The 11,469-nt window shown below is 36.3% G+C and overlaps 3 protein-coding genes across 5 annotated transcripts; 2 read left to right on the top strand and 1 right to left on the bottom strand.

The window, feature by feature from the left end:
* The first annotated feature begins 391 nt into the window (after positions 1–391).
* Positions 392–2,049, top strand: LOC125208622 (uncharacterized). 2 transcript variants are annotated; one of them, XM_048108275.2, is made up of 5 exons: positions 392–593; positions 951–1,035; positions 1,140–1,462; positions 1,548–1,701; positions 1,783–2,049. In XM_048108275.2, exons 1-5 carry the CDS (start codon positions 588–590, stop codon positions 1,800–1,802), a joined length of 588 nt encoding a protein of 195 aa, XP_047964232.1. In that variant the 5' UTR covers positions 392–587; the 3' UTR covers positions 1,803–2,049. The 2 variants fall into 2 exon arrangements, with proteins under 2 accessions (XP_047964232.1, XP_088917135.1); XM_089061009.1 differs by lacking the exon at positions 1,783–2,049 and having other exon boundaries at positions 1,548–1,776.
* A 136-nt stretch (positions 2,050–2,185) lies between these two features.
* Positions 2,186–5,621, top strand: LOC125204804 (uncharacterized). 2 transcript variants are annotated; one of them, XM_048103538.2, is made up of 9 exons: positions 2,186–2,735; positions 3,589–3,669; positions 3,753–3,841; positions 3,997–4,071; positions 4,366–4,484; positions 4,561–4,638; positions 4,763–4,840; positions 4,972–5,043; positions 5,257–5,621. In XM_048103538.2, the coding sequence occupies exons 1-9, from the start codon at positions 2,613–2,615 to the stop codon at positions 5,364–5,366; spliced, it is 825 nt and encodes a 274-aa protein (XP_047959495.2). In that variant the 5' UTR covers positions 2,186–2,612; the 3' UTR covers positions 5,367–5,621. The 2 variants fall into 2 exon arrangements, with proteins under 2 accessions (XP_047959495.2, XP_047959494.2); XM_048103537.2 differs by having other exon boundaries at positions 4,936–5,043.
* An 850-nt stretch (positions 5,622–6,471) lies between these two features.
* On the bottom strand, positions 6,472–8,856 carry LOC125207909 (vesicle-associated membrane protein 722). The gene is made up of 5 exons (XM_048107422.2): positions 8,432–8,856; positions 7,656–7,797; positions 7,432–7,552; positions 7,249–7,311; positions 6,472–6,908 (listed from the first exon to the last, which is right to left on the bottom strand). Exons 1-5 carry the CDS (start codon positions 8,619–8,621, stop codon positions 6,756–6,758), a joined length of 669 nt encoding a protein of 222 aa, XP_047963379.1. The 5' UTR covers positions 8,622–8,856; the 3' UTR covers positions 6,472–6,755.
* Positions 8,857–11,469: the final 2,613 nt, after the last annotated feature.

Here is an 11,469-nt window from a genome sequence, read left to right as displayed (position 1 = left end):
AATCATCATGTTTGACAATCGAACAAATTTTAGGTATATTTGACAATCTAATTTTATAGTACTACTAGAAATTATATCTATTGATCTCATTAACTTAAATAATCATTTTCTTAGCATTGCATCTTCAATTGAACAACAATTGAGAACAACGAACTCATCAACTCAATGGGCTTATAAACTTTTAAAAATAGTTTATAAGTTGTGTGTTTTCTTTTTGAAAAAGTAGTGACAAAGTAAAATAAAAAGATGGGTTGTAAAATAGGGCCCACTTATAATTAAAGAAAGACCACAATAGCACTACAATTGTATGGTGAAATGAAGTGCCAAATAGTTTAATTGTAACACAACGATCATTCTATTTCTATATATAACCAAAACCTTGGCATGTTAGCTTCACCAATACATATTCACTCACACTACGCAATCACTTGACATTTTCGAACTCGGTTCAAATTAATTTTCACTCGTTTTGTTTATACAGAAGGAACTAAAACAGCCAATATCGCAGCTTGAACAAATATATTTGTGTCACACACATCCCAATACTGCATTTATTTGCAAACGGCGCCAACTAAAATATATACGTCATGCAGGTGAGTAAGCGTTTGCAGTTTCTTTTTCTTTTTTCTTATATCATACTAATAAGTACTTAGTACTAATAAATTATATGAATTTTTTATAGGAAGATGATTAAAGTATAACTAATCTTAAATGCATAACTTGAAATCATGAATTTAGTTTATTACATGAACGAGTTCACTATAATTTATAGTGAAGTATTTACTCCGTAAAATATTTAGTTCATTATAATGGCGTTTTGTTTACTCCATGTTTTCAAATTCGTTTGATCTCTATAGTGAACTAAATCACTACTCCTCCCTACCCTAGACTCGTTAATTAGTCTCCGCATAGTACTTAATTAATTACTCCTTACTGTGTGTATGTGACAGATCCTTCAGTGGCTGTTGAAGATACCAGAGCAAGAACCTCCAAGAATAGCATCAAATTCAACTAAAAAGGAATGTGATCATGAGGGTGAGATAAAAAAAAATAAAAATAAAATCAATAAAGTAATATCTTGCATCATATAGAATTAGTTATGAATGAGAATGAATTTCCAATTCCTTGTTGGCACTCAGAAAAAAAAGTAATGCCTAAAGAGTTAGTGATATTGGTGAGCAAGCGGAGAAAAGACGTGCCGAAGAGCAAAGTGAGCTGTGAAAATTTGATTCTTCTCCGTTTCTTCAACCAAACACTTAACCTCAAGGGACTAGGAGCCTTCAAGGGATACCAAAATCCATTGCAGAAGAAGCCGAAGAAGAAGACATCAGAAAACAAGGTTTTACCTATTGGCGAGCCTTGGTCGAGCAGCAATCAGGTTGCTGGTTCAGAGAAGACGAAGAAGAAAAAGAAAGCAGTTTCGAGGATGAAGGAGTTACTCAAATGGGCTGCCACTGCCAAGGTCACACTCACACTCACACACACATAGACACATTCTTGATTTATTGCTTTAAATTGACAAGGTTAATTGGTGTGGCCTTGATCAGGTTTTGAATTCGAAGAAAGAAGGTGTAATTGGTTCAAAGCAGCTGGGGGAGGTGGATGATGATGTGGAAGAGTCTCCCAAGATCAGCTTTATCATAGATATGGAGGAAGCAGCTGCAGCTGGCATTGGAAACTGGATCACCTCTGATTCTGAATGTATATATGCCCTTATACTACTCTCTAATTCACATTCAACTTCAACGCCTTTTTTCTAATCTCTTCATTTGATTTTGCTAGTTGTGGTGCTCGAATTGTGAGGCTGTCTCGATCACGCGCTTCATCTCTGCTTCTTCTACTATTTATTTTGTAATCTGACTCTAATCAAACATTTCTTTCTACTACTACTATATCTAAGAATTTCATACGCATAATAGTAGTATGTGTTTGTAAATGGATGAATGTATTGTAACATTTTTTTGGTTCTATTACAAGGAATATTGTAACGTTTTTCTTGGATCATAATTGGGGAATTTACATTAGTTAAGATTTTTTATGTTGTGGAAATCGTTCCTCGTTCTCTCGTCCAAGTCAATTGTGTCGAACCAATTACAATTGCAGAAATAGTCCCTCTCATATTTTTTTCTCTTCATCCAATTATGATTGATTGCACACACCACTTGGCAATATGTTTGGATCTTCCGAATTTTTACATCGTTCTCCCAATTCTCTGTCCCATTATTAGCATCTTATTAAATAATAAAAAACATATGTAGGTAGATAAATGTTAGTAATAATTGTCTAATTAGCGTAAATTGCAATATATTTTTGTTGAAGAAAAAATGATTATAAAAATGATATGTAATGCGATGCATAGAATTATGAAGAGCCCAATTGTTGAAGTAAATAGCGACGATGTGACACGTCGAAAAATGGGCCCGTAAAAAGCGGGCCGAGAAGCCCAAGAAAGCTCCAAATTGAGGGGTGGTGGCGTGCGTCATTTAGTTCACCCATACTTCTCAACTGACTGACTATGGCTATATACATTTACATACATCATTCCCATTTCCATCCTTCACACTCCCAAGTCTTTCTCTCTCTAGGGTTTTAAGGGTTTGAGTTGAGGAAAAATGGATAGATACAAAAAGGTGCGGAAGCCGAAGCCTGAATCTCCAGTTAACGAGAATGAGATCCGTATCACGTCTCAAGGCCTTGTTCGTAACTACCTCACCTATGCCTCCACCCTTCTTCAGGTTTATCCTTCTGCTAAGTCACTCCTTTCTGTGTGTGTTGTTTCTGTTGTTGTGTGAGTTAGATTGTGACATTTCATCTGATTTCGAATTTGTTTAGAAGGATTCTAGGCGTTTGCTATGTTTTTTCTTCATCTATTTTATTAGGAGAGCCAGGAGTTTAGATAATGTGTACAATGTTCATGCATGTATCTTCTTATAATTTTGTCGTTTAACACATAATTTATGCATTTGATATTTGAATAGAACAAGCATGCTATTTCCTTATGCGTTCTTCATTTTGCTGTTATTGCCTCCAATGTGATTATTTGTCATTTCTGAATGGACTACTAATTTACTGTGATGACTATTGCCCGATGACCGGTTACATCGTGAGCCTTGACATGATAGCTCTAGGGCGCAGTTTTGGATTTCAGTTCTTGACCTGCATACTCACAAGTACTATCTGTTTCTCTTGTGTTGATGAAGGTGATTAGTTTAGTCTTGCTTTATGTGATGCGGAGTATTGCACAATGGCTTGTTAATGTGATAAAAAGTAGTCTCGTGAGGGTGTACTCATCATTCTGTCTCAGACACAACATGATTTATTGAACTCTATCAATATGCGTGTGTTACTGATCTTCCACTCCAGTTGTATTTCTAGCTTTATCACATGACCAAAGGGGGATAGAATTTCCTGGATATAGCTTGAGGGCCTTCTTTCTTTGGAGTGGTCAGTGGTGTTTGTATTGGGATCATTTATGTTTAGGAGGATTTTTCACGCATGTCTTTATCAGTTTATCTGATAGATCTTTTGTTGTTCTATCATACTGTAGTTACTTGCTAATAATTATTATGTTAACAATCTATTTCTCAGGATAGACAAGTGAAAGAGATTGTCTTAAAGGCAATGGGTCAGGCGATAAACAAAACTGTGGCTATTGCAGAAATCTTAAAGGTTGCTATTTGATTTCCTCTGATACTTCTATCTTTCTACCTCTTATACAATGTGAAGGACTCAGTGCTTTCCTCTGGATATAGAGAAGAGTTCCTCAGCTCCATCAGGACACTGGCATCAGCTCAGTCAGCATAACTGATACATTCGAACCCATTGAAGAGGGCCTTCAGACGTGAGTTTAAAGTTTTTTGCCCTTTTGCTGCAACATTTCTGTCCTGATGCACATTTTGTTGTAGCATCTATCTCTTTATACGATCAGTTGTATGCATTATCTGCATCGACATATTCTGCAACTGGAATGTCTAATGCAGATATTTATGTCTACAGTGTGGAGCAGACTCGGCATGTGTCCATGATTTCAATTACTCTGTCGAATAAAGAGCTTAACCAGAACTCTCCTGGGTAATTTCTCTTCGATAGTATATTAGACCCTCTATACAAGGAATATTGTGCATGTGCTGGTTGCATAGGCTTTCAACCTGATCCTTAGAGTTGCTGACTGTGGTTTTCCCAGACATGTTATGTGATACTGTCATTATAGTTAGGAGCTTGTGTTAATGTGTTATGCCTTCTTCCATCAATGCATGTCTCTTTGTGTTTAAACAAATCTAATTCCTGTTTTAAATAAGGTTGTTTCAATTAGAAGTTTATTCTTTGTCATCGTCTCTAATATATTATCAATTTATCATGGATCAGGTATCAAGGTCCATCTAATGTGGATCATCAAACTAAACAGCAGTATAGCAACTATAAGCCACAGCAACAACATCAACCTCCTAGGCCAGCACTTGCAAATTATAATGGTGGTAATGGAGGTAAGAAATTAACTGAGTTGATTATCATAAATATTTGCATGTCCAACCATTAATTGCATGTACTTTTTATTTCTAGATACATATGGACAAGGAAGAGGCCGTGGTAGAGGGAGGGGACGAGGTTGGCACAGAGGTGGATATTCAAACTACCAAGGTACTTCATTCTTTAACTACAAGTCATGCGGTACTATAAACTGCCTTATAATTTGTGGGTCCACTGATGCATTTATGGCTTTCATATCTTCTTTGTTATTTACATGATTCTTCTTCCCCTACAGAAAATGGTGGGTATTCAGGTGGCTATTATGGAGGCTATTCTACTCCAGGTGGCTATTCTGGTGGATATTCTAATTCAGGTGGCTATTCTAAACTGCCTTATAAATTGTGGCTCCAGTGGTGCTTATGTGGCTTTATATCCTTTGTTATTTACATGATTCTTCTTGCCCTACAGAAAATGGTGGGTATAATGGTGGCTATTCTAATCCAGGTGGCTACTCTGGTGGATATTCTAATTGGGGCCGGGGTGGAAGCCGTGGGGGTTGGGGTGGAGGCTATCGTGGTATGTTCTTTTAACCTTGAAACTATTAAGTCCATTTTTAGAGATGTGTTAAAAATACTTTAAATTCTTCAGTTAAACTTTAGCTGGTATGGATTTTCCATATCTTGTTATTGCAGACTGATAGATAATTGAAAGGTGCTATAGTTTGACTATTTCTGGACTGTTTGTATACACTCCATGAAGGTTAATGAGCATATCAATTTATTAATACAGGTGCTGTATCTGGAAGAGGTAGAGGTGGAGGTGGCAGAGGTTATGGTGGCCATGGTCGTGGAGGGATGGGTGGCCGTGCGACTCCGAGGGGTGGTGGTAACCAAGCATAGTCGTTGGTAGTTGGTTCTTGTTTGTTTGCTCTGTGGAGAAGTGCTTGCCTAGTTTGCTATGTTTGAAAAGTCGGTTTGCAGGTGATGAAATAGTGGCTTTATTTCTTGAGGTTGGTTGGCAGGTGATGGCTATTTTGCCATAAAATATCTCTGTGAAGGGCAAGCAATATTTTCAGATGTTTTCTTTATGTAAATGTCCAAGAGCAAGCAACCAAATTCTGACTAGCTATATAATTCTTTTGTTTCGTTTTTCCATTTCGTCTCTTTCATTTGGCTAAATTTATAAACATATTAGAATCTTTATCTTAAGATATTTCAAGAAAATGATATATGTAAATGACAAAATATAATTAATTAAGATACTGAAATAATGTGGTAATCAAATTTTTATTTTAGGGGCTTTGTTATCTTTTGAACTTATTTGACGTCTTTAAGACTGTTCCAGATCTTATTATGTTATATAAGTATACTGTCCTATGTTTTTAAGAACTTGTAAAATTCTGAACTGGAATATTCATAATTCAGTGCATACTGTGCATGTAAAGCTCATCGAAACAAAACTTGGTTTTATATTAATGGCTAGAATATTATTTTGATTATTAATTTATGATTGTAAACAAGGATAATTTCAGATAATATATGATTATTAAAGTTATTTAGTTAGACAACTCCACTCCACATGTCTTCGGGCAAAATAAGCCAAGCCAGCATGTACCACAACTAAAAAATTGAGCATACAAATGAAATTTTAGCCAAGGCACCAGATCACAAAATCAGATCATCCAGGCAAAAGAGTCAAAACACTAAACCAAATGATAAGGACCAAACTCCAAATTATAGTTATGAGCATATGAGTTAAAAATATAAAATGCATTAACAAAAAATGGAAAACATGGCAACAAAATACAGATATTCCAGAGAATGACTACCTAAATTCTTTGTTTGAACAGCATTGGTCAGCCAGATATTACAATCGTAGAAAATTATGCAAATGTATGACTATGACTCTATGAGATATCATGAACTTTCTGACAACCTACTGGTTTATTGTACAACGCGTAACTTATTGACTAAGCAACTGCAATGACAATAAATACGGAGTTACTAAAAATAGAAATACTAAAATTTCATTCCCAAAAATAAAATGCTTCTCTGATAAGCTATTTTCAATGTAAAAATCCAGAGCTCGTTGCCGCAAACGACTCTTCTAATACAAGTCAGAATACAAAATATACAACAAATATTATCTCACAAAAATACAGGATAGAGCAAAAGGGCAAAACATGTCACCAAAAAATTTAGGGGAAACAAAGCTCGTGACGCAAAGAAGCATTATAGTGTGTGTGTTCTGTCTGTCAATGAGGACAACTTATATATGCAAACAGGCACTTACTTATTACTGCAATTGAATCCACCACACACCGATAGAACTATGATTAAAATCAAGGCAATGATAATGGCAAGAACAATAAGCTTTATCTTCATATTCTGCAGCCACATCTTTCTTCTCATCTGAGTTCCCTGTGCCCTAAAATCTTGAGCCTGTCCAGTAAAAGAAATAACACATCACAGATTGAATCACCTAATATTACTACGAAAAATTCTGAAGACAACACATATATCAAGAGGATACAAGAATTAGGGATACAAATAAAAGTGATGCAATTGGCAATGGCACCCTAGGCTACCAACCAGTAAGGTAGAATCAAGCACCCAACATCAACTACAAACAACCAAAACCGATACACCACAAACTAATTTAACTCATACTAACTAAAACATTTCTAATATATGAGTGAAGATGCATTACTAATTAATTGCCCATCCAAGAAGTTCATGTTTTACAAAAATCTCTACATGAATGTAACATCCAATTACGGACCTGGGAACGAAGATTCTCAGTTTTATCAACAAGGAGCTCAATTTTCTCTCCGCGATCAAGCACCTGGAAAGTCAAAAGAATTGATATTAAACCACATAATATTTACAAAGGACCTACACCCAATCCACATCAATAAATGAAACACACGATGATATAATAAGATATGCATCCACAACCACTTGCCTTTTCAATGTTTTCCATCATAACTCCTTTAACTTCTGAAACTTGAGCTTTCACCTTCGCAAGTTTACTGATCTCGTCTGGGTGATCAACACAGTACTGCATTTGCTCTTTCAATTTGGACCTAAGACATCATAAAATAAGGTTATATGTCTGCTATGAGAAATACTAATAATTAGGCCAGGGTAATATTGATATGCGAAAAGGAACTTAATGACAAAAATTACCCAAACTCTTTATTCAGGCTGTTGGCAACAGCTGTAGCAGCCTTTCCTCCACCATATTTCTTGGTAAAATCCTCCTTGATTCGCTCAAGAAATGCAATAGGAAGCTGTCTTCCAACAGATTCAACAGCCACAACACAATATGCTATCATTCAAAAAAAAAAACAAGTGAACACTAGTCCACCAAAATGAAAACCAAAAGCATAAACAATTGAGTATATGAGCAATGTACTAGTACACACAGAATTTATGCTGAGGTGATAAATATTGATCAATCATTTTACTGAGGCAAAGATAATCCAAAATCAAATTGTCCAAAAAGTGTAGGATCAATCAGTAAACCATCTTTGTGAACTCTATCCTCTTATAACGCAGCTGCGGGAATCATCAATTAGAAAAAGCAAACGTTTCATGCAATTTCCATATGAAATTAGATTTGAAAGAAATCAATTGCGCCAATATATTAATCCTACATGAAGTGAAACAAACTTTATATCTCGCTGAACTTTCAAACCGATCCATAAACACATCCGATAACTTCAGCATCTATTGAAAAAAAGAAATCAACAGGCAATCAAGATCTGACTTCTTCAAACATAATAAAAAGAGTATTAATCAAAAAACCACGAAAATTCACTGCAATCCTCCAAGTATCAGCCATCAAACGATAACTACGCATTAATCAAAAGCAGACACATATTTGAGAACGAATGACTACGGCACAAGAAATGGAAGGGAAAAAATGAAGAGATAGACAGATCGGAGGAAGCGGCGCTTACTGAATCCATCCTCAACGAGGTAATTGAAAGTATGGCCGTCGCAGTTGTAGGTGAACTTGTTGTTAGAGGCCGGGAGTTTCTGAAGGCACTGCGCGGCAATTCCGGTGAAGTTGCCGGTGAACTCAGTGTACTCGGCCAGGATCACGGTGCCGCGCGCCACGAAGCTGTAGATCAACGACTGCTGCCCCATATCTGCTGCTCTCTCTCTCTCTCTCTCTCTATCTCGCCGGTAAACCCTAGGCGAAGCCTCTACGGTCGTAGCTATAACCGTAGTCCGTAGAGATATAGATTGGGGAAAATGAGAAATAACGGTGTGAAAAAAAGAGTTGGTGTATTTATGTAAGGGGAGACAAATCTAGAGAGAGGAACATTTGGGAGAGGAAAGCGTGGGACGAATATTTGATATTCAGGAGAGATTTCATGAGAGAGAAATTCAAAGTAGGAGTTTCAGTTTTGAGTTGTGACTCTTTTCATTTTGTGCGAACAACGATTTGGTGTAAGTTGTTAAACCACATCTGCCACTCTTGCCACGTGTAGTTTTCATTGTTTTCATCTTTATTTTTGAAATTTTGAATATATCGACTGTTGCTGCTTTGACGAAATTGATCTATTACCCTCATTGTTATTTCCAAATTTGTTCTTTCCATAATTGTTTCCTTCACATTCCTTTAAATTTTTCGAATTTTCGAAAAAGTAAAGTAACAGTCTTTATTTATTATAGACTCTGAATTGAATTGAATAATCCATTCTTAATTAAAGTTTTCTGGATAACTCGAAGATGAAAAAAACATTTGTTGCTACATTTTGCAGTCCATAATCGAATAAGCATATTTATTTTTTAAAGTACATATGTCATTTTCTATTTTTTTTTTATAAATTTTGTCTATGATGAAATGTACATCTCTATTAATAATATTTTAATATTTTTTTTCTAACTAGTACAGTAGTATACAATTTCTGAAAGTTCCTACGGTTTTAAGTCCTTGCACTTAATCTTAATCTCTCGATTTTGTTAATATGTTAATTATTTGTAGTCATGCATTGACACTCATCTCTCAAATCTCGTATCAACAAAAATATAGATCAAATATGTGGAAGCATTAAACACAACAATAATAAAAATAAAACAGAGTCTAGATAAAAATTCAAACAAATAATTACCCTCATTCAAATTTCTAAAATAACTGGTTATACATATTCACTTTTGAAAGCAGAATAATCAGTATACTATATAATTCATGTTCAATATAAAACAAAAAGCTAATTAAAAGGTAGTAGTAAAATTTTGGGGTATTGTATATAGTATAAACACAAAATTCATATGTGTTGGATTTCTGGAATTACAAGAGATAACCGGGCGTAATACAACCCAAGAAGGAATACAGAAAAGAACTGAAATGAAAATTACAAACGGAAATCGAAACTATAAACCGTAGAACAAGAAATAGCCGAGTCGAGGAGGCATCTTTTCGCAAGACGAGATACGCCCCGGTAGTGCTCTTCGGATTGGCGTTTCGTCCCCAAAGATAAAACGACTGCGTCTCTGGTGAAGCAGCACCGCTATCAACAGAGCTCCGGCGAACTGGATGGAGGGAGGAGAGAGTGTATGATACAGAATGTGGATTCTAGTTTCTGTGTCTAGAATGCTAAAATAACTAGCCTATTTATAGGCTCAGTCCACTGCAGGGGTCAACACAGCCTTGATGGCTGTCATCAATGCTAGACCGTAACGGTCGTCGGTTACGAGACGTTACAAGCCGATACAGAGCTTAGAGTCTGAATCTAGAAGCTTCTAGATTCGTTCATGACGTGGACTGTCACGTGTCAGCCACGTTGGCTTACCGCGTCATACTGACGAGGTGTCATCCCGCTTGACTCGCTGACGTGAAAACGGTGGTGGTCTAAAAAGAACTAGACCCACTAGCCTTGGGCCAAGCCCAAGCACCAAGCCCACGGGCACAGGCTCGCAGCTAGCGGTGCGCGTGTGGGCTCTTACAGCCCATCTTAGTCCACTATAATTATTACATGTAATAATCATTTTTTATTAAAAACTAGTTTAATAAGGTTGTAACTTTCAATGTGGGATAATTAACTCTCTTAATTATTCCCGAAGCTTCTCTCATAGTTCATTAAGTTTGCAATTTTGCACAACTTTAATCCATTATTTCTCACTCCACCGGGAATCGGATTTGAGAAAATGAATATACCACGGTCATCTACTCCGAATGTAGATCGACGCTATATCATTTAATTTCACAAAATTTGTTGGATATTTTAGTGTAATTGGATTAACTTGATTGATCGGTTATTGTTATAATGATACATCATTTAAGTATGGAGGTGCGGAATGCACGCTTCGCCCCTAAACAGATGAACGGGGGTCCGGGGGCAGCGCCCCCCGGTAGCGGGGTCCAAGGGGCAGAGCCCCTGGCTGGGGTCGAGCTGTTTCAACGAAGTTGCTGTTTCAGAAATTCATCCGAAAATGTAATTTCTGAAAATCGAAGGACTAATTTGCAATTTCGAAACCTTTTTGAAAATCGGTTATTTTCAGTTAAATCCCAACAGATGCACTGTTTCGTCAACAGCTGCATCGGTTCATCTTCTTCAAAATCCGATCAAGTCTTCTGGTTCATTATTTCGAATACACATAAGAAGGTTCTGCATTCTCTGAATTTTATCCGATCAAATAACTTTGGTAGAACCACCGAAATTGATTTGATCTGAAAGTGTTTTGTACGACTTTCAGATATCTGTTTTCTTGTTCTCTATATTGAATCTCCCTAACAAAATTAAATGTCTCGTTGAAATTATAATTTGATCAAAGGGACTTGACCGGCATAGATACCAGCAATATGTACGATGTGTGCTATCACGCGGGGCATGTATTGGGTTCTGGACAAATCGGTGGTCTAACACAATCCTTTCACCCATTTTAACACCTATTCTATTCAAAACTCAACAAACTCATTAAACAACCCAATAATACTTAAACATACTAGTAATAAAATGATTTCGCACAAATTTTATGTGAATTTAAT

Source organism: Salvia hispanica, chromosome 6 (assembly GCF_029641045.1).
Source record: "Salvia hispanica isolate PSC_SH4W2 chromosome 6, Shi_PSC_v1, whole genome shotgun sequence".
Lineage (NCBI taxonomy): Eukaryota > Viridiplantae > Streptophyta > Magnoliopsida > Lamiales > Lamiaceae > Salvia > Salvia hispanica.
This window is presented reverse-complemented; position numbering and strand designations above follow the sequence as displayed.

Bases quoted from the DNA above. Each gene is read 5' to 3' on its own strand.
- LOC125204804 (XM_048103537.2), top strand. From the start codon at position 2,613: ATGGATAGATACAAAAAGGTGCGGAAGCCGAAGCCTGAATCTCCAGTT. The intron at 3,670-3,752 runs GTTGCTATTTGA...CTCTGGATATAG, and splicing joins CTATTGCAGAAATCTTAAAG to AGAAGAGTTCCTCAGCTCCA. The intron at 4,072-4,365 runs GTAATTTCTCTT...ATCATGGATCAG, and splicing joins CTTAACCAGAACTCTCCTGG to GTATCAAGGTCCATCTAATG.
- LOC125207909 (XM_048107422.2), bottom strand. From the start codon at position 8,621: ATGGGGCAGCAGTCGTTGATCTACAGCTTCGTGGCGCGCGGCACCGTG. The intron at 7,312-7,431 runs GCAAGTGGTTGT...TTGACTTTCCAG, and splicing joins TGATGGAAAACATTGAAAAG to GTGCTTGATCGCGGAGAGAA. The intron at 6,909-7,248 runs GTCCGTAATTGG...TTTACTGGACAG, and splicing joins CTGAGAATCTTCGTTCCCAG to GCTCAAGATTTTAGGGCACA.
- LOC125208622 (XM_089061009.1), top strand. The intron at 1,036-1,139 runs GTGAGATAAAAA...GTTGGCACTCAG, and splicing joins AAAGGAATGTGATCATGAGG to AAAAAAAAGTAATGCCTAAA. The intron at 1,463-1,547 runs GTCACACTCACA...GGCCTTGATCAG, and splicing joins AATGGGCTGCCACTGCCAAG to GTTTTGAATTCGAAGAAAGA.